Raw genomic sequence first — 18151 nt, forward strand, 5'->3', positions numbered from 1 at the left:
CAACCTATCTGCGGATGACAGTGATGTTTCTGTGTCACCCTGTTCATGCAGTTGGCCCCGAGATGCTCCGGTGTGAGGAAGGTAATGGGATATCTGGAGTCTCCTGGGTGGAAGGCACCGGCATGGGCTCCAGCCCTTCTTCCTCCCTCGGGGTGCCCATAGGCACTGGGGACACTCCATGGAATGCCAGGGCAGCTGGACTGAGCTCCAGAAGCTTAGGCGTCACCTGGCTGTCTGCCAGTTCTGGAGGCCCAGATGTGTCTGCCCCATGGTCTGTGATCCCTCAGCGCTGGCCCTCTGAGACTGAGCCAAGCTCTAGAGCCCCTCCACTACAGCATTCTGTGAGTGAGCCAAGCTCTGGAGCTCCTCAGCATTAGCCCTGTGAGACTGGGCTACTTTTACTGTCGCGTGGCATCCGAAGCGACCACTCTTAGCTTTTGCTTGTGATGATAAGGATGGCAAGTATGATAGCAGTCGGGAAGCCGGAACAGTTAAACTCTTTGGACTCCCTAATGAATCCTAATATTAGATTTCAGGAAATGTGTGCCACGGAAATGTATACAACAACATCATGCTGAGCAGAGCATATAAAAACTGCATTCATCGTGGACCCAAATGTATGGATTTCATTTTTGATGAGACTTTGCAGAAATGGAATTGTTGTCAAGACCCACAGCCAGGGCCTACTATGTATCCAGAATACCAGTGAAAGTCCCAGCCATGGCCAGCAGTGTCTCCCACATGTCCCCGACAGCTATGGCCATGGAACACTGTGCCTCCTGGATGCCAGTGACACCCTCGGCCGTGGCCTGCTGTGTTTCTGCCATTGCCCACTGAGTCTCCAGGATGGCCTGCACCCTGACAACCATGAGGCCAAATCCCTGTGCCAGACTTTCCACTGCGGACGCCACACTTGCAGTATTGGCCTGGTTCGCACGCTGTGCTGGCACCACCTCCTGCGACAGCACTCTGACTCCTCTAAACAGCCTTACAGTCACACTCTCTAGGTTTGCTGATGCATCTCCACCAGCTTCAGGATGAATGAACCCTGAGGCCCAGCATCTGGCTTGGGGCCAGCTGATTCCTCGCCTCTGGCAGACTTGCGTGCCCGAGCCCTCAGATGTTCCCGCCTCCATCCGATGTGCAACAGCGGCTGTGATGTGCTTACCAGTAAGTGACCCAGATGCGTCAGCACTAATGTGACCCACCATCGTGATAGTCGCTGTGTTGGTGGGTCGTTTGGTTGATTCCTGTGCCGAAGCACTGGTGCTGTCCTTGGAGGATTATTCTGGGCCTCCCTCTGAGATACCAGGGGAGTTTTTTCATGTGCAGCGGGGGGGGGGGGGGGGGGGGGGGGGCGGGGGGCACCGACATTAGAAGGGCCTGGTGCATCAGGGTCCACCACTGTAAGAAAGAACACACATTAGTGGGAGGGAGGGAAAACAGCCCATGCAGCATGGCACTTACTTCAAAGAAGACCTCAGGAATAGGGTTCAGCTGATGCTCACTTGCATGCTGGACGCTGACCTGGCTGTTGTCGACCATTCTAGGCTCACCTCCCCCCCTCCTCCCCCTCCCACCACCACCCCTGCCAGCTCCAGGGCACACTGCTCAGAGCCCATCAGCAGCCACAGCTCAGGAACACCCCCAACAGTGTTTTTCCGTCACACGGCGATTATGTGCATTTTTCTCCTGTCGGGACATAAGGGGGATTGAAAGCATGATGTATGGAAGGGCATGGGGTGCAATGTATGGCGGCATTGGGGAGCTTGGTGTTGGCTGTTTCGGGGAAATGGGTTCCCACTGGAGTGTGCTGATTGGGGAGTGCCACAGGGTTGGAAGCGGTACTGGGGGTGAGGGGCGGGGGGCGTGGTTGGTGGCTGCCCTTGAGGTGTCTGGGGATGATTTGACATTGTAAGCACAGCACGTGTAATGGTTTCAGAATAGGATGCACACTCACCCTTGCAACCTGAAGAAGGTCGTTCATCTTCTTTCGGTACTGGTCTCCAGTGTCTGGGCATTTACAACTGCAGCCACTGCCCGCTGTAACGCGCTTGCTGTGCAACCCATTGGGCGATGGCTCTGAGTGGGGTACAGCAGTTGGCAGCTCACCTCCACTGCATCCAGCAGGTGGGCCTGCTCACTCTCGGAAAACCTGGGGCTACTTCTCTTGGGTGCCATCTTCCCGGTTTGACTGCCTGTGTGTCCAAAGTTGCAGCTTATATACAGCTCTGTCTTGTTAAGGGAGTCCAGGTGCAGTCAGTTTGGGCCAGTCATGGGCCCGTTAGTTAAATTACATTGTGAATAATGTACAGGCAACCTGGTTTCAACAGAGGCTGAGCCATCTCCAGAGGTGCTGATTGGGTTAATTCAGTAAGATACCTTGTCCAGGGGAGCAGTGAGGCCAGTGTCCTGTGTGTTAACTGGGGGGGGGGGGGGATTGGGGAGGCCAGCGATGTCCGAGTCAGTGGGGGATGAGGAGGCCAGCGATGTCCAGGTCAGTGGAGGATGGGGAGGTCAGCGATGTCCGGGTCCATGGGGGATGGGGAGGCCAGCGATGTCCGGGTCCATGGGGGATGGGGAGGCCAGCGATGTCCGAGTCAGTGGGGGATGAGGAGGCCAGCGATGTCCAGGTCAGTGGAGGATGGGGAGGTCAGCGATGTCCGGGTCCATGGGGGATGGGGAGGCCAGCGATGTCTGGGTCAGTGGGTGATGGGAAGGCCAGCAATGTCCGGGTCAGTGGCAGATGAGGAGGCCAGGAATGTTCTTGTGGGGGGGGGGAGGAGGTGAGAGACCAGCGATGAGGCCAACAATGTCCATGGGGGGAGGGGGAGTGAGAGGCCAGTAATGTCAGTGCTGGGAGGACTTGTTTAGCAATGTCCCAGAGATCGACGCATGCGCGGTGGCCCACTCAGCGCACTGATTTCAGCCTTTTCAGTGGGAATAGGCCCCATCTCCTGATTTTTCACGTGATTCACCCGAGTGCACTCTGCAGTGCACAGAGTGTGGGAAATTCATTTTGAAAATCCCGGTGAAAAATCCAGTGGGATTTACTCCAGTTTTTACGCAAATTCGACACTTCAAATTTTTTTGGGAGAATTGCTCCCTTTATGTTGAAAGAAAGAGTACTAGACAAAACTAATGGGACTAAAGGCTGTCAAGCACCCGGGACCTGGGAGTCTACATTTTAGCTTCTCATAGGAAGTGGCTGCAGCAAAGGTCATAATTTTCCAAAATTTCTTAAATTCTGGAAAGGTCTCAGTGGATTGGAAATCTGCAAATACAACACCCTTATTCAAGAAAAAAAAGGAAACAGAAAGCAGAAAATTATAGGCCAGTTAACATACCATCATTGGGAAAATGTTGGGAGTCCACGGTTAAGGAAGTAGTAACATAACATTTAGAAAATCATTATGCAATCAAACAGAAACAAACATGGTTTTATGAAAGAAAAATTGCCTTTGACAAATTTTTTGAAGTTCTTTAAGGATGTAATAGGCAGGTAGATAAAAGGGAACCAATAGATGCAGCATATTTGAAGGCAAATGGAATGTTGGCCTTTGTGGCAGATGAGGTGTAAAAGCAGGGAAGGATTGCTATAACGGTTCAGGATTTTGCAGAGACCACACCTAGTGTACAATTTTAGGCTCCTAATTTAAGGAGGGATGTACTTGCAATAGAGGCAGTTCAGACAAGGTTTGCTAAGTTGATTCCTGGGATGAAGAGGTTGTTTTATGAGAAATCATTGAGTAAATTGGCCTTTTTATACTCATTGGAATTTAGAAGAATGAGAGGTGATCTTGTTAAAACATTTAAGATTCTAAGAGGACTAGGCAGCGTTGATGTTGAGAGGGTGTTCCCCTTAATGGGAGAATCTAGAACGAGGGGACAGTTTCTGAATAAGGGGTTGCTTATTTAAAACAGAGATGAGGAGGATTTTTTTCTGTCAGAGAGGATTATTCTCCACCCCAGAGAGATGATTGAGTCAAGAGTGGAGTGGCTGATTTTTGAATTAAAAAGGGAGTGAAGGGTTATGGGGAACAGGCGAGAAAGTGGAGTTGAGGCACGAATCAGATCAGCTATGATCTTATTGAGTAACAGAGTGGTCTTCAGGTATCATATGGCCTACTCCTGCTCCTATTTCATATGTTTCTAAGCTTGACATAATCTAATTACTATTCCCTGATTTATCACAGCTCTGTTTTGTTTTTTCAACCTCCTTGGTGTTCTGCATTGTAGGTCATAGATCTTGTAAGCTTTCCCAATATAAAAATGGCTAGATTAATCACCATTTCACCAGTCTTTTTAGGTCCACTGAAATATGTGATATGGCAATACAGTGTTTGAGCCTGAGACTACTGCCCTTGTGTCTTAATTTATGATTTTAAAAATGTTACAGAAATAGTAGGGGACAACTATAAACATTACAATTTAGAGACAGATTGGCCTTGGCTCCCTGAACCTTCCACCAATCATTGCTGGCAGCTTTAGGCTGAGAAAAGTCAAGGTTGATTCTGTTGTCCTCCACTCCAGTTGAGGAGCTGTACAGACAAGGGGCTAAATCATGAATTTATGTGAACATATAAAATGGATGATAGTGAGTTAGCAAAATTTCAATGGAAATTGAAATCAGGAGAAATGTAAAACAGGCTACCAATTCGCTAACACTGATTTTACACCATTACACAAAGTCAATTTCTATACCAAGGATCATGATTTGGATAATTGTAGATGCAATATTATAGCCTTATCTCTGACACAGATGTTAGGCTGGGAGTGTCAATTACCTACTATCATGTTTCAGGACCCAGCCTTAGAAATGACATGAAGATGACAACCAGCTCAAGGTCAGCAAGTGTTTAATTCCTTTTAATGCTTACATTAGATACCCTATGTCTCATATTTTCCCATGAACATTCAGAGAAAGTTCACTGGAGGGATCTAGCTTTCATCTGAAAATACAATTGTAATCACTGCACACTGCATGAGTTTTGTATAGAATTGAGCTGAATCCTACCAGGGCTTTATATCAATTGGGGTTATGTCATCTGAATACTTTTCCTTTGTCCATGCTTCAAACGTACTCTTCATATAAACTCCACATCCCAAAGCCATGCAGTCACGGTGAACTCAAACCGAGCCACAAAGGAACAGAAAAAGCCATTAAACCTTCTCTATTACTTCTTTATTTGATTTGTGTTTTTTAAACTTATGTTGAATGTGAGTTATAATTCACAACTCACAAATTGTGCTAACCATAACTCATGATTTTGCTGCAGGTATCGGATGAATCCATTCACAAGATATAAATCATATCTTACAGCTCCTCTCCTATAGTTTTCATTTACTGTTGTTATTGAACCAATAACTACCATTTTGGTAAAGCCTGCTTTTAACTTTTTACTTCAATTGTAGAATACTGTGGAAGTGTTCTCCAAATTAATTGCCAACAGGTCACAAGCTTAGCCACAGTGACATTGTTTTAGCCACGTGCACTAACTGTCGTGGGAAACGCCCTTAGATAAGTCTGCATAAGAGTGTACATTTATTTAACAACCATTTAACACCATTCAGGAACCCAGGAAGTAAAACACTCACATCTACTGTAAAACATTCATACTTTGCTTTTCATTTCATTATTTTGCCATCAAGCTCACAAAAAAATTAAAGTGCATGTGCATTTGATTTCATGAACAGTGGCAGTGTTTCCTCTTTATTTACTAATCAAAATTGCATCGAGCCACATTTGGATTCCCAATTAACCACATTTTTCTTATTGATTTATGGGATGTGGATATCGTTTGCTGGGCCAGTATTTATTGCCCACCCCTAATTGCCCCTGAGAAGGTGATGGTGAGCTGTTTTCTTGAACCACTGCAGTTCCTGTTGTGTAGGTACACCCAAGTGCTAATGACTATAACATTGAGCATGAACTGTTATGGAAAATATTTATATTACATTCAGGTTCTTGATAGCTTGGACATTCCCAAATGATGTTAGGATGATTAAAGTTTCTCATTTGTATGGCCTTTCTGTTTGCACCCACTTATCTTTCTGATAGAGTAACCTACCCATTTTTATTTTGAGTTGATGGTCTGCAGAAAATTCCAGAAATTAACTTTGTATCACTCAGAGTAGATAATATTCCATTGAAAAACCTATCCTACAAAATGGATCAACTTATTTTACCTGACGTACAGAGCCACCCCATCTTCTTCCCTGTCTGGTCTGTCCACCTCGAATACTCTTTGTTTGTTGTACTCCTCCTCATTAGGGGTTTTACTCAAGTCCTGAAAATATTATTGCATATAGCTCCCAATTGCCACACCAGCCATGTGTTTAGCCATCTTGCTGAAAATGCTTTTAGCATTCATAATTAAATAGTTCAATTGGTTCTTCCTTCTTTTTGTAGTAATTAGCAATCTCTTTTCTGTCCATTTTTACCAACTGCCGAGTGCATCATTCAGTGTGACCACTAAAACAACTCTGTTATCTCCTTGTGATTACTGACCATTCTCCTCAGCTCTTCTCTTTTGATGCTGACTGCTGACTTTTATTTTGCAATGTTGGAAATGGAAGTAAATAATTGAGATTGACACCAATTTTATTTGTCCCCGGCCAATAAAAAATGCTCGAGAATTTGACATTATAATTAGCTAGAGTAGCTGAAAAATGGCACCAAATAAAAAGAATGAATTTTACCGATATGCACATTTTTGCTATGTTTTTGCAAATGAGGATTTAAGCTTAGTTGTTTCAAGTTTTTTGGGGGGAAAGCAAGTAAATTGGCTTCATTAGCTTTTTCTGGTACAACAGCCTTATCCTCCTCAATATTGTAGGTGTAGACAGTTATATGTGGTTCTTTTTTCCATGCTTTATTATTTTGGCAAAGATTAATGGCCAAGAGCCAGTCTTCCAAGAAGTAAGTGTGAGAGGAGTTGGGCTGTATTTGGGGTTGGGTGGGGTGGGGGAGAGGCAGTGGCTTGTTGAAGATTGTGAATGATCTCATAATTTGGCTGAGATTTCCTGGGGACTAAAAATTCAATCTGCAACAATAATAAATTCTGTGTTAGTTGTAAACCATGGGGAAAAAAAAATCCTACATGGACCTACTCCTCCGCAAGGAGCACAGCTGGCTGTTGCAATGACACAGTAAATAATAGATGATCTCAGAAATTGTATGAAATGAAAAAAAATACTTAGGTTAAATAGCATAAAAAGACAATGAATAAATAATAACTCCAAAAAGTCAAGACTTCAGATATATGTTGATAGATCTTACTTTGGGAGCGTCCTTTATTTCTGAAGAGGTTTTGGAAGTCCAGAAAAGATTTGTTGATGTCTATATCTTACTTGCCAGGTTAAGTTCATCCAAAAGAACTTGAGCTAAAAATTTGATAGGGTCACTTTTTTGATGTGAGGCTCCTCCTGCAATTACTACATGCCTGATCAAAGTGATGATGTGGAGATGCCGGCATTGGACTGGGGTAAGCACAGTAAGAAGTCTCACAACACCAGGTTATTTGGCAGCACAAGCTTTTGAAGTCTCGCTCCTTCATCAGGTGAGTGAGGACTTGTGTTCACAAACAGGGCATATACAGACACAAACTCAATTTACAAGATAATCGTTGGAATGCGAGTCTTTACAGGTAATCAAGTCTTAAAGGTACAGGCAATGTGAGTGGAGAGAGGGCCAAGCACAAGTTAAATAGGTGTGTATTGTCTCCAGCCATGACAGTTAGTGAGATTTTGCAAGCCCAGGCAAGTCGTGAGGATTACAGATAGTGTGACATGAACCCAAGATCCCGGCTGAGGCCGTCCTCCTGTGTGCGGAACTTGGCGATCAGTTTCTGCTCAGCGATTCTGCGTTGTCGTGTGTCGTGAAGGCCGCCTTGGAGAATGCGTACCCGAAGATCAGAGGCTGAATGCCCGTGACTGCTGAAGTATTACCCGACTGGAAGGGAACGCTCCTGCCTGATGATTGTCGAGCGGTGTTCATTCATCCATTGTCGTAGCGTCTGCATGGTCTCCCCAATGGTACCATGCCTCAGGACATCCTTTGCTGCAGTGTATCAGGTAGACAACGTTGGCCGAGTTGCAAGAGTATGTACCGTGTACCTGGTGAATGGTGTTCTCACGTGAGATGATGCCACAGAGTTTGTGTCTGTAAATGCCCTGTTTGTGAACACAAGTCCTCACTCACCTGATGAAGGAGCGAGACTCTGAAAGCTTGTGCTGTCAAATAAACCTGTTGGACTTTAACCTAGTGTTGTGAGACTTCTTACTGATCAAAGTGATGCAAGCTGCGCACAAACATTTTGCTGTTTACTCATCACCATGATTGCAGTTTGCAGCCCAACACAAAATGTGCTGCTAACTATCTCTATGCGCAGCAGGAGGTTGTGTGCCAGGGTTGTGTACATGGCGAGCCTGAAGGCACCTGTAAATCCTAAAGAGGAGATGCATTCTGGCTGCAGCAAGTAGTGGGACTGTATCAAAAAGTGTTTCTGCAAAAAACTATCAATGGAGAAGCAGAGGGTTTCCAGGTTCTCTGATGCATCTCTGAGGGGTCTGAAGATAGAGGTAGACAAGCGGCGAGAGCTCAACTTCCACCTACCTTCTAGTGTAACCTTACGATGAAAAGCATGTGATGGCACAGATGAATGGCAAAGAAACACCATCACTTGATCTGACACTTGCAGCCGCCAACTCAGATGTTGTCACTGGGCATACTTTGGAGAATAGTCTAGATCTGAGATCAGCATATGGTGAGTAACAGGGCGCAAATAGGCTCCAGCCAGGGCAGGGGAAAGGGAAAGCGTCTAAACTTCATGAAGGGCAAGGTCACAGAGGAGTTCTGATGCAGAGGACTCAAGTAAGGACTACAGTGAGGCAGCATACAGGAAAAGGTTGGTAGGCATGTTCATAGAGATGCTTGATGTGCAAGCTCGCCAGCCACAGAGCTTATTGTCACTGTCAAGAAGCAAGGAGTCTGGCTCCAACTTGTGCTATGTTTTCCATAGAGATTATAACTATTAAAAAGAGATTCAAACTTCCACTTATTAGCCAAAAGCTTGACATGGCAAAATTTCACTTTTTAAAACTTACACTGTAACAAATTATGAGAAGCACTTATGATTAAACATTATTTTCTTTTTGTAGCCAACTTACACTTTACAGAGAGAAACATTCCCCTTTTAAACTTACCATGGAATTATGTTCCTTATAGCCAACAGCATATAGATGGCCCGACTAGAGAGGGGGCAAAACTTGACCTCCTCTTGGGAAATAAGGAAGAGCAGATGACAGAAGTGTTAGTGAGGGATCACTTTGGGACCAACGACCATAATTCCATTAGTTTTAAGATAGTTATGGAGAATTATAGGTCTGGCCCAAAAGCTAAAATTCTAAATTGGGGCAAGGCCAATTTTGATGGTTTTTGACATGAACTTTCAAAATTTGATTGGGGGAGTCTGTTGTCAGGCAAAGAGACAAAGGCTGCTAAGTGGGAGGCTTTCAAAAATGTGTTAATCAGGGTTCAGGATAAACACGTTCCTTTTAGAGTGAAGGGCAAGGCTGGTAGAAGTAGGGAACCCTGGATGATTCAGGATATTGAGGCTCTGGTCAAGAAGAAGAAGGAGGCATATGGCATGCATTGGCAGCTGGGATCAAGTGGATCTCTTGAAGAGTATAGAGAGTGTCGGAGTAGAGTTAAAAAGAAATCAGGAGGGCAAAAAGAGGACATGAGATTGCTTTGGCAGGTAAGGCAAAGGAGAATCCAAAGAGTTTCTACAAATTCATGAAGGGCAAAAGAGTAACTAAGGAGAGAATGGGGCCTCTTAAGGATCAACAAGGTCATCTATGTGCAGAGCCGCAAGAGATGGGTGAGATCCAAAATGAATATTTCTCATCAGTATTTACTGTTGAGAAAGGCATGGATGTAAGGGAACTTGGGGAAATAAATAGTGATGTCTTGAGGAGTGTACATATTACAGAGAAGGAGGCGCTGGAAGTCTTAAATGTGCAACAAGATAGATAAATCCCTGGGACCTGATGAAGTGTATCCCAGGACGTTGTGGGAAGCTAGGGAGGAAATTGCAGATCGTCTGGCAGAGATATTCGAATCATCGACAGCCACAGGTGAGGTGCCTGAAGATTGGAGGGTGGCAAATGATGTGCCTTTGTTTAAGAAGGGCTGCAGGGAAAAGCCTGGGAACTACAGGCCTGTGAGCCTAACATCTGTAGTGGGTAAGTTGTTAGAGGTATTCTGAGAGACAGGATCTGCAGGCATTTAGAGACGCAAGGACTGATTAGGGACAGTCAGCATGGCTTTGTGAGTGGAAGATCATGTCTCACTATTTTGAGTGTTTTGAAGGGGTAACCAAGAAGGTAGATGAGGGCAGTGCAGTCGACATTGTCTATGTGGACTTTAGCAAGGCCTTTGACAAGGTACCGCATGGTATATTGTTGCATAAGGTTAGACCTCACAGGATCCAGGGTGAGGTAGCCAATTGGATACAAAATTGGCTTGATGACAGAAGACAGAGGGTAGTTGTCGAGGGCTGCTTTTCAAACTGGAGGTCTGTGATCAATGGTGAGCCTCAGAGATCGGTGCTTGGTCCACTGTTATTTGTAATTTATATTAATGATTTGGATGAGAATTTAGGAGGCATGGTTAGTAAGTTTGCTGATGACACCAAGATTGGTGGCATAGTGGACAATCAAGGAAGTTAGCTCGGATTGTAATGGGATCTCGATAAATTGGGCCAGTGGGCTGATGAATGGCAGATGGAGTTTAATTTAGATAAATGCGAGGTGATACATTTTGGTAGATCGAACTAGGGCAGGAGTTACTCAGTTAATGTTAGGGTGTTGGGGAAAGTTATAGAACAAAAAGATCTGGGGGTACAGATTCATAATTCCTTGAAAGTGGAGTCACAAGTGGACAGGGTGGTGAAGAAGACATTCGGCATGCTTTGGTTTCATTGGTCAGAACATTGAATACTGGAATGGGACGTCTTGTTGAAGTTGTAAAAGGCATTGGTAAGGTAACACCTGGAATACTGTGTGCAATTCTGGTCACCCTATTATAGAAAAGATATTATTAAACCAGAAAAAGTGCAGAAAAGATTTACTAGGATGCTACCGGGACTTGATGGTTTGAGCTATAAGGAGAGGCTGGATAGACTGGAACTTTTTTCCCTGGAGCATAGGAGGCTTAAGGGTGATCTTATAAAGGTCTATAAAATAATGCGGGGCATAGATAAGGTAGATAATCAACATCTTTTCCCAAAGGCAGAGGAGTCTAAAACTAGAGGGCATAGGTTTAAGGTGAGAGGGGAGAAATACAAAAGAGTCCAGAGGGGCATTTTTTCACACAGAGGGTGGTGAGTGTCTGGAACAAGCTGCCAGAGGTAATATAGAGGTGAGTACAATTTTGTCTTTTGAAAAGCATTTAGACAGTTACATGGGTAAGATTGATATCGAGAGATATGGGCCAAACACGGGAGGTTGGGACTAGCTTAATGGCAAAAAGTGGGTGGCATGGACAAGTTAGGCCGAAGGGTCTGTTTCCATGTTGTAAATCTCTATGACTCTATGAGTCCATGATTTCTTGAACTTCCAGTGGATCCCTGTATCCATCTTTCACCAAGTAGCAACTTCATGTGACTGTCCAGATGCTTTCCTCAGTTTTTGGAAAGTTTTGTAAATCCAGCACGCAGTACTGCCTATTCCAATGATTTTTCTTCCCCTGCACCCCTTCATGCCACTGACAATGCCAAAATGAATCTCTTGGAATCCTAAGATAACTGCAAGATGGATTTCTTCAACCAGATACCATCTCTGTTCCTTGTCTAGGTGTGGTAGTTCAGAAAGCCAAGCAGCCTGTTGTCTGTCTGCTTGCCACACAGAGCTTCTGCTGTCAGATATTCATAGAGATCATTGATTAGTAGGGAAGCCTATAACCTGATCTCACAAATGGCTTCGCCTGCCCCTTTTCCCAAGGTAATGTGAAACATTTAACCTTGCATTCAGGGAAAGCTGTTAATTAGCTATCCTTGGTGTAGGTTCGATGGACCGAATGGCCTCCTTCTGGACTGTAGGGATTCTATGACTTCTATGAACTTTAGCCAGAATTGTGGGTAGATGATCCTTTCTGGCCTACTCCTGACGTCCTCAATATCAGAGACGTCGGTCTTCAGCCAATTTGACTCACTTCACGTGATATCAGAAACAGCTGAAAGTACTGGACACAGCAAAGGCTATGGGCCATGGCAACATTCCACCAATAGTACTGAAGACTTGTGCTCCAGAACTTGCCGCTTCACCAGCCAAGCTGGTCCAGTACAGCTACAAAATGGCATCTACCCGGCAATATGGAAAATTGCCAAGTATATCCTGTCCACATAAAAAGGACAAATCCAACCAGCCAATTACTGCCCCATCAGTTGACCTTGAATCATCAGCAAAGTGATGGAAATTGTTATCAACAGTGCTGCAAAGTGGCACTAACTCAGCAATAATCTGCTCATTAATATTCAGTTTGAGTTCTGCCAGGGCCACTCAGCTCCTGACCTCATTACAACCTTATCATAAAATCATAGAATTCTGAAAATGCAGAAGGAGGCCATTCAGCCCGTCGAGTCTGCACCGAACACAATCCCACCCAGACCCTATTTCCATAACCCTCATTTATCCTGCTAATCCCCCTGACACTAGGATCAATTTAGCATGGCCAATCAACCTAACCTGCACATCTTTGGACCATGGGAGGAAACCAGAGCATCCGGAGGAAACCTATGCTGACACGAGGAGAATGTGCAAACTCCACACAGACAGTGACTGAGGCTGGAATTGAACCCGGGTCCCTGGCGCTGTGAGGCAGCAGTGCTAACCACTGGGCTACCGTGCCGCCCTTGATCATAACATGGACAAAAGAGCTGAATTCAAGATGTGAAGTGCCCTTGACATCAAGGCAACATTTGACTGAGTGTGGCATCAAGGAACGTGATCATAACTGAAGTGAATGAGAATCAGGGGAAAAATCTCCACTAGTCAGAATCACAGCTAGCACAAAGGAAGATGGTTGTGGTTGTTGGAGGCCAGTGATCTCAGTCGCAGGACATCGCTGCGGGAGTTCCCCAGAGTATTGTCCTAGGCCTAACCATTTTCAACTGCTTCATCAATGATCTTCTCCCCTCATAATATCAGAAGAGGGGATGTTCACTGATGTTTGCACAATGTTCAGAACTATTCACAGCTCCTCAAGTACTGAAGCAGTCTGTGTCCATATGCAGCAAGACCTGGACAATATGCAGGTTCATAAGTGGCAAGTAATATTCGTGCCAGACGATGACCGTCTTCAACGAGAGAATCTAACTATCACCCCTTGACATTCAATGGTATTACCATTACTTAATCCCCCAACATCAACATTTTAGGGTGGCCACTGACTAGAAACTGAACTGTACCAGCCATATAAATACTGTGGCTACAAGAGCAGGTCAGAGGCTGGGAATTCTGTGGAGAATAACTCCCCTCCTTAATTCCCAAAGTCTGTCCACCAGCTATAGGGCACGAGTCAGGAGTGTGATGAATAGTTCACATTTGCCCAGATGAGTACAGCTTCAACAACACTCAAGATGCTCAATGCCATCCAGGAAAAAAAAGTCTGCCTTATTGGAACCATATCCACCACCTTAAGCATTCATTCCTGCACTTAATGGGCTGAATGGCTTACTCTTACTCCAATGTTCCTATTTCTACCACCATCACATAATGGCAGCAATGTGTACCATCTATAAGATGCACTGCAGTGTCTCACCAAGTATCCTTCGACAGCACCTTAGAACCATAGAATACAGTGCAGCAAGAGGCTATCCGACCCATCAAATCTGCACAGACTCTCCGAAAGATCATCCCACTCAGGCCCTCCCCTCCGCCCTATCCCCGTAACCCTGCACATTTACCATGGCTAATCCACCTAATCTACACATCTTTGGACACAAAGAAGGCGATTTTACCATTTTGATTCTAAGTGCTGAATCTGGACGTGATTCAGATCCGACTTATCATCCTGTTCTCATACGCATTCAGCCTGAAAAAAAAGTCACGAATCTGAATCGCGCTGTGGGCAGGGCTTATCGCGCCCAAAATGTTGCTGCTCCGATTGGAGCCTTCAACTGTGCATGCGCAGTAACAAAAAATTGAAAACACTCCCCTGCCACATTGCTCCCAGGCCGCAAAAAGCGGCCCGGGAATGATGGCCCCCACAGACATTGCCCCACCCCCACAACATAATAGTCCCCCTTATCCACTCAGCCCCCCACTACTCAGACCGATCGCGACCCCCGCCCCACTTCCCCCCCACCGATCACCCGCAGAGTAGCAGCGGACCCCCCTTCCCTTCCACCGATCTCCCACAGGGTGTCAGTGGACCCTCTCTGCCCCTGCCCTCCCCCCCAACAGAGAACCATCTGGCCTCCTCCTCCTCTCCCCCCCCCCCCACCAGAGAATGATCTGACTTCCCTCCTCCCCCCCCACACCAGAGAATGATCTGGCCTGCCCGCATCCCCCCCCCCTCCCTCCACCACAGATACTTTTGGCCCTCCTTCTCCCTCTGCCCAACCAGAGAATGATCTGGCCTGCCTCCCTCCCCCTCACCCACTGATCTGAGTTAGAGAGCCGCTGGAAGCTCTGAACTTACCTCTTCAGAAGCTGGAGCGCCTGAAACAGACCTTTGCCGAGCATGTCTGTTTTACGCCAAATCTGGACGGGTGAACGCGATGGTAAAGGAGGAAATGCTGGTAAGTTTGGACGTCCAGCCCATTAAGTCAATTTTAATGCTTGCAAATGCATTTAAATTGACATCATGCCCGTTTTGGGTGTGGTTCCGATCATGGCCACTTTCAGGCCTTGGTAAAGGGGGAATCAGTGTGGAGGCAGGCCCGGATCGCGCTATTCGCCTCACGCCCAAATTTATCAAGTTTTCGTTCCCAAAAACAGGCGCAACGCAATGGTAAAATTGTGCCCAAAGGGGTAATTTTAGCATGGCCAATCCGTCTGACTTGCACATCTTTGGACTGTACACCTTCCAAACCCTCAACCTCTACCATCTGGAAGGGCAAATGCAGCAGATGCATGGGAATCCCACCACTTGCAAATTTCCCTCCAAGTCAAACACTATCCTGACAACTATTTTGCTGTTTGTTCACTGTCGCTGGGTCAAAATCCTAGCACTCCTTTTGAACAGTACTATGGGTGTACCTACTGGACTGCAGCAGTTCAAGATAGCAGCTGATAGCTGCTCACCACCATCTTTTAAAGGGTAATTAGGGATGGATCCAACAACATCCACATCCTGTAAATGAATAAATAAAAAAAATGTCCCACTGGACCAAATTATACTGAGGAAGCTATTAGTGATAAAAGCAAATTACTGCGGATGCTGGAATCTGAAACCAAAAGAGAAAATGCTGGAAAATCTCAGCAGGCCTGGCAGCATCTGTAAGGAGAGAAAAGAGCTGACGTTTTGAGTCCAGATGACCCTTTGTCAAAGCTTTGACAAATTTTCTCTTTTGCTATTAGTGATAAAGTTGGGGAAATGTGATAATAAATAAATTATAATGCCATCCTTTGAAGTGCTGTAGTTCTACATTGTAGCTTTAACTCCAGGATTGATATCTCTTTTAAGAGCCATTTGCAACAAAATGTTGGTTGAATCAAAATAAGAAAATGTGAAATTTGGGCCCTGTGAAGAGCAATTGTTGTTTTTCAAGTGCTATTATGGCAGAGAATGTATCTGAAATTTTCAGCTCAAATTAATGCCTATATTTGTAAGTCAAAGTGGCCTCCCAGGATCCACTCTGTTTCAAAGTATGTCAGTCTATAGATAACTGCAACAACTGCTGTTGTTCCTAAATTCCGCATTTTCTCCTCTCTACCCATCCCACACAGCTGGTTGTTGTCAGTTAAAATCATGTTTTTTATTTTTCTAGTGTTTGTTTCAATGTTATTTCGCCCTTTCCAGCATATTATGATTTTGCACTGATTGTTTTTGCTAATGCCTGTGGTCTGTGAATGTACAATGAACATCTGCAATAAAGAAGACTTGGACTTTGGCATCAGCAGCTGGAATTATTTTTGTGAGACATGATTGATAATGATCATGATGATATTGGTGGAAACACTTGTATTTTGAGTCAGAACTTGTATGACTCAAAGTTTTCCATTGCCTTGATTATTTTGAATATCTATAGAGGAGATAATAGGGCTCATTTACGATCCACTACTCTAATTTGGTAAACTGACTTTTTATTGCTGGTTATGTTATAAGTACATACGTAATTGAGTTACTTGGATGACAATCTCACACTTCTTGTTTATATTTCAGTCTTGGCTTCAGTCATATGGATATATCCCTCAAGGTGGCTTACGAATGTCCACAATGAGATCAGCGCAGACCCTCTCCAATGCCATTGCAAACATGCAGAGGTTCTATGGAATTCAAGTAACTGGGGAACTGGATGAAAACACAAAAATGTAAGAACTTGCTTGAAAATAATTCCGTGTCAGATCAGTCTCCACACAACACTCAGATGCACATGGGCCTCAGGGATCAAATCTCTTGTGCTATTTGTACAAAATAGCACGAGAGATTTGATCCCTGATAAAGAATTGACAAGTGTCTCAGTATCGCATACTACCATATGCATTCACTGCATGACATGCTATTTTATTTTTTCCTGGGATATGAGTATTGTCGGCAAAGGCAGCCCAAGGTTGCCCATCCCTAATTACCCTTGAGAAGTTGATGGTGAGTTGCTTCTTGAACGACTGCAGTCCATATAGGTAAGTCACCCACAATGCTGTTAGGGAGGGAGTTCCAGGATTTTGACCCAGCTACAGTGAAGGAACAGCGCTATAATTTCAGGCCAGGATTGTGTGTGCCTTGGAGCAGAACTTGCAAGTGACGGTGTTCCCAAGCATCTGCTACCCTTGTCCTTCAAGGTGCTAGGTCCTGGGTTTGGAAGTTGTTGTCAAAAGAGGCTTGGAGAGTTGTTTGACATTCCCCGGAACACCTTAAATAATCATGTAAAAAGAGTGACCCAACATGTTGGTTCCTTCAGCAAGCTATGTACAATTTACTATAAGGTGATGCAATTGTGTGCTCACCCTCATGGAATGTTTGATGACAGAGGCATTTAATCATGTTGGAGTGTTGGTTCTACAACCCAACTTCTCAGCTCCAACCCATTTAAGTAGGGGTGGGAGGGCTTGTGGACCTTCCTACCCACTACCAGTTGGGGCCCTTAAGTAAACAATTTATGTCCACTTAAGGGTCTCAGCCCACCGCTGCTGATATTAACCTGATGGCAGATGAGAGGTTTGCCATGCAGGAAGCATAACAAGTAAACTCATGTGGGATTGATTTCAGGCTCCTAGAGGGTGCCTCATTCAGAGGCATTCAGTACCTGATTGAGGGACCTGCTATCAGGAAGGGAGAGTCACACCACTGCCCTTGCTGCTGAGCCTCCCTCTCCCATGACTCCTCCCGCCATCATTCACCTGTGGCCTGAGCTCCAGAGGCAATACTGGGCCTTGGATAGATGTCATACCAGCAATAGCCGCAACCTCCCCGTAGCGCTCCCATTCAATAGATCTGCCGGCCGTCAGTTCTCAATGGGTTGGATCTATGGCCGCAGGGTCATGGATCCTGGGGAAGGCCTGCTGCTGGCCTGTCAAGTGCCTGAGAGTGGAACAAGATGAAATGGGCCTTCCTGGAAAAAGGCAACGCAGGGCTCTGCAGTCAGTAACTGATATGCCAAAAGCCTCCACGAGATTCGGCAATCTAACCACTGATTTAATCTCCTCAAAGAAAATTCTAGAATAATACTTCCTAATAGTCAAATTTACTCAAGATAAATGCCAGGTCACAAGTCTCCTTGGGCTGGAGAGGGTGTGTCATAGTTAGGAGCAAAAGGAAGAGCAGAATGTGGAACTGCCTGGTTTCTACACGTTCTGGACCAAAACATTAAATTCTACTGAGAAAGGGAAGTAAGGGCAGATTTCATGCCTGTTCCCATACATAGCGAGGGTACGTTGTATGGATATCTTAGAATTCCCAAGAAATTCCTCTCTTTATGTCTTT

General features: G+C 45.1%; 1 protein-coding gene across 1 annotated transcript in view; it reads left to right on the forward strand.

Annotated features, from left to right (window-relative positions):
* Positions 1 to 18151, forward strand: part of LOC144492727 (matrix metalloproteinase-15-like) — an 84164-nt gene that overhangs the window by 33410 nt on the left and 32603 nt on the right. The window contains exon 2 of the mRNA XM_078211090.1: positions 16394 to 16542. Within this exon, the coding sequence (XP_078067216.1) occupies positions 16394 to 16542 (149 nt within the window). The remainder of the gene's footprint in view (positions 1 to 16393; positions 16543 to 18151) is intronic.

This window comes from Mustelus asterias, chromosome 4 (genome assembly GCF_964213995.1).
Source record: "Mustelus asterias chromosome 4, sMusAst1.hap1.1, whole genome shotgun sequence".
Classification (NCBI taxonomy): domain Eukaryota; kingdom Metazoa; phylum Chordata; class Chondrichthyes; order Carcharhiniformes; family Triakidae; genus Mustelus; species Mustelus asterias.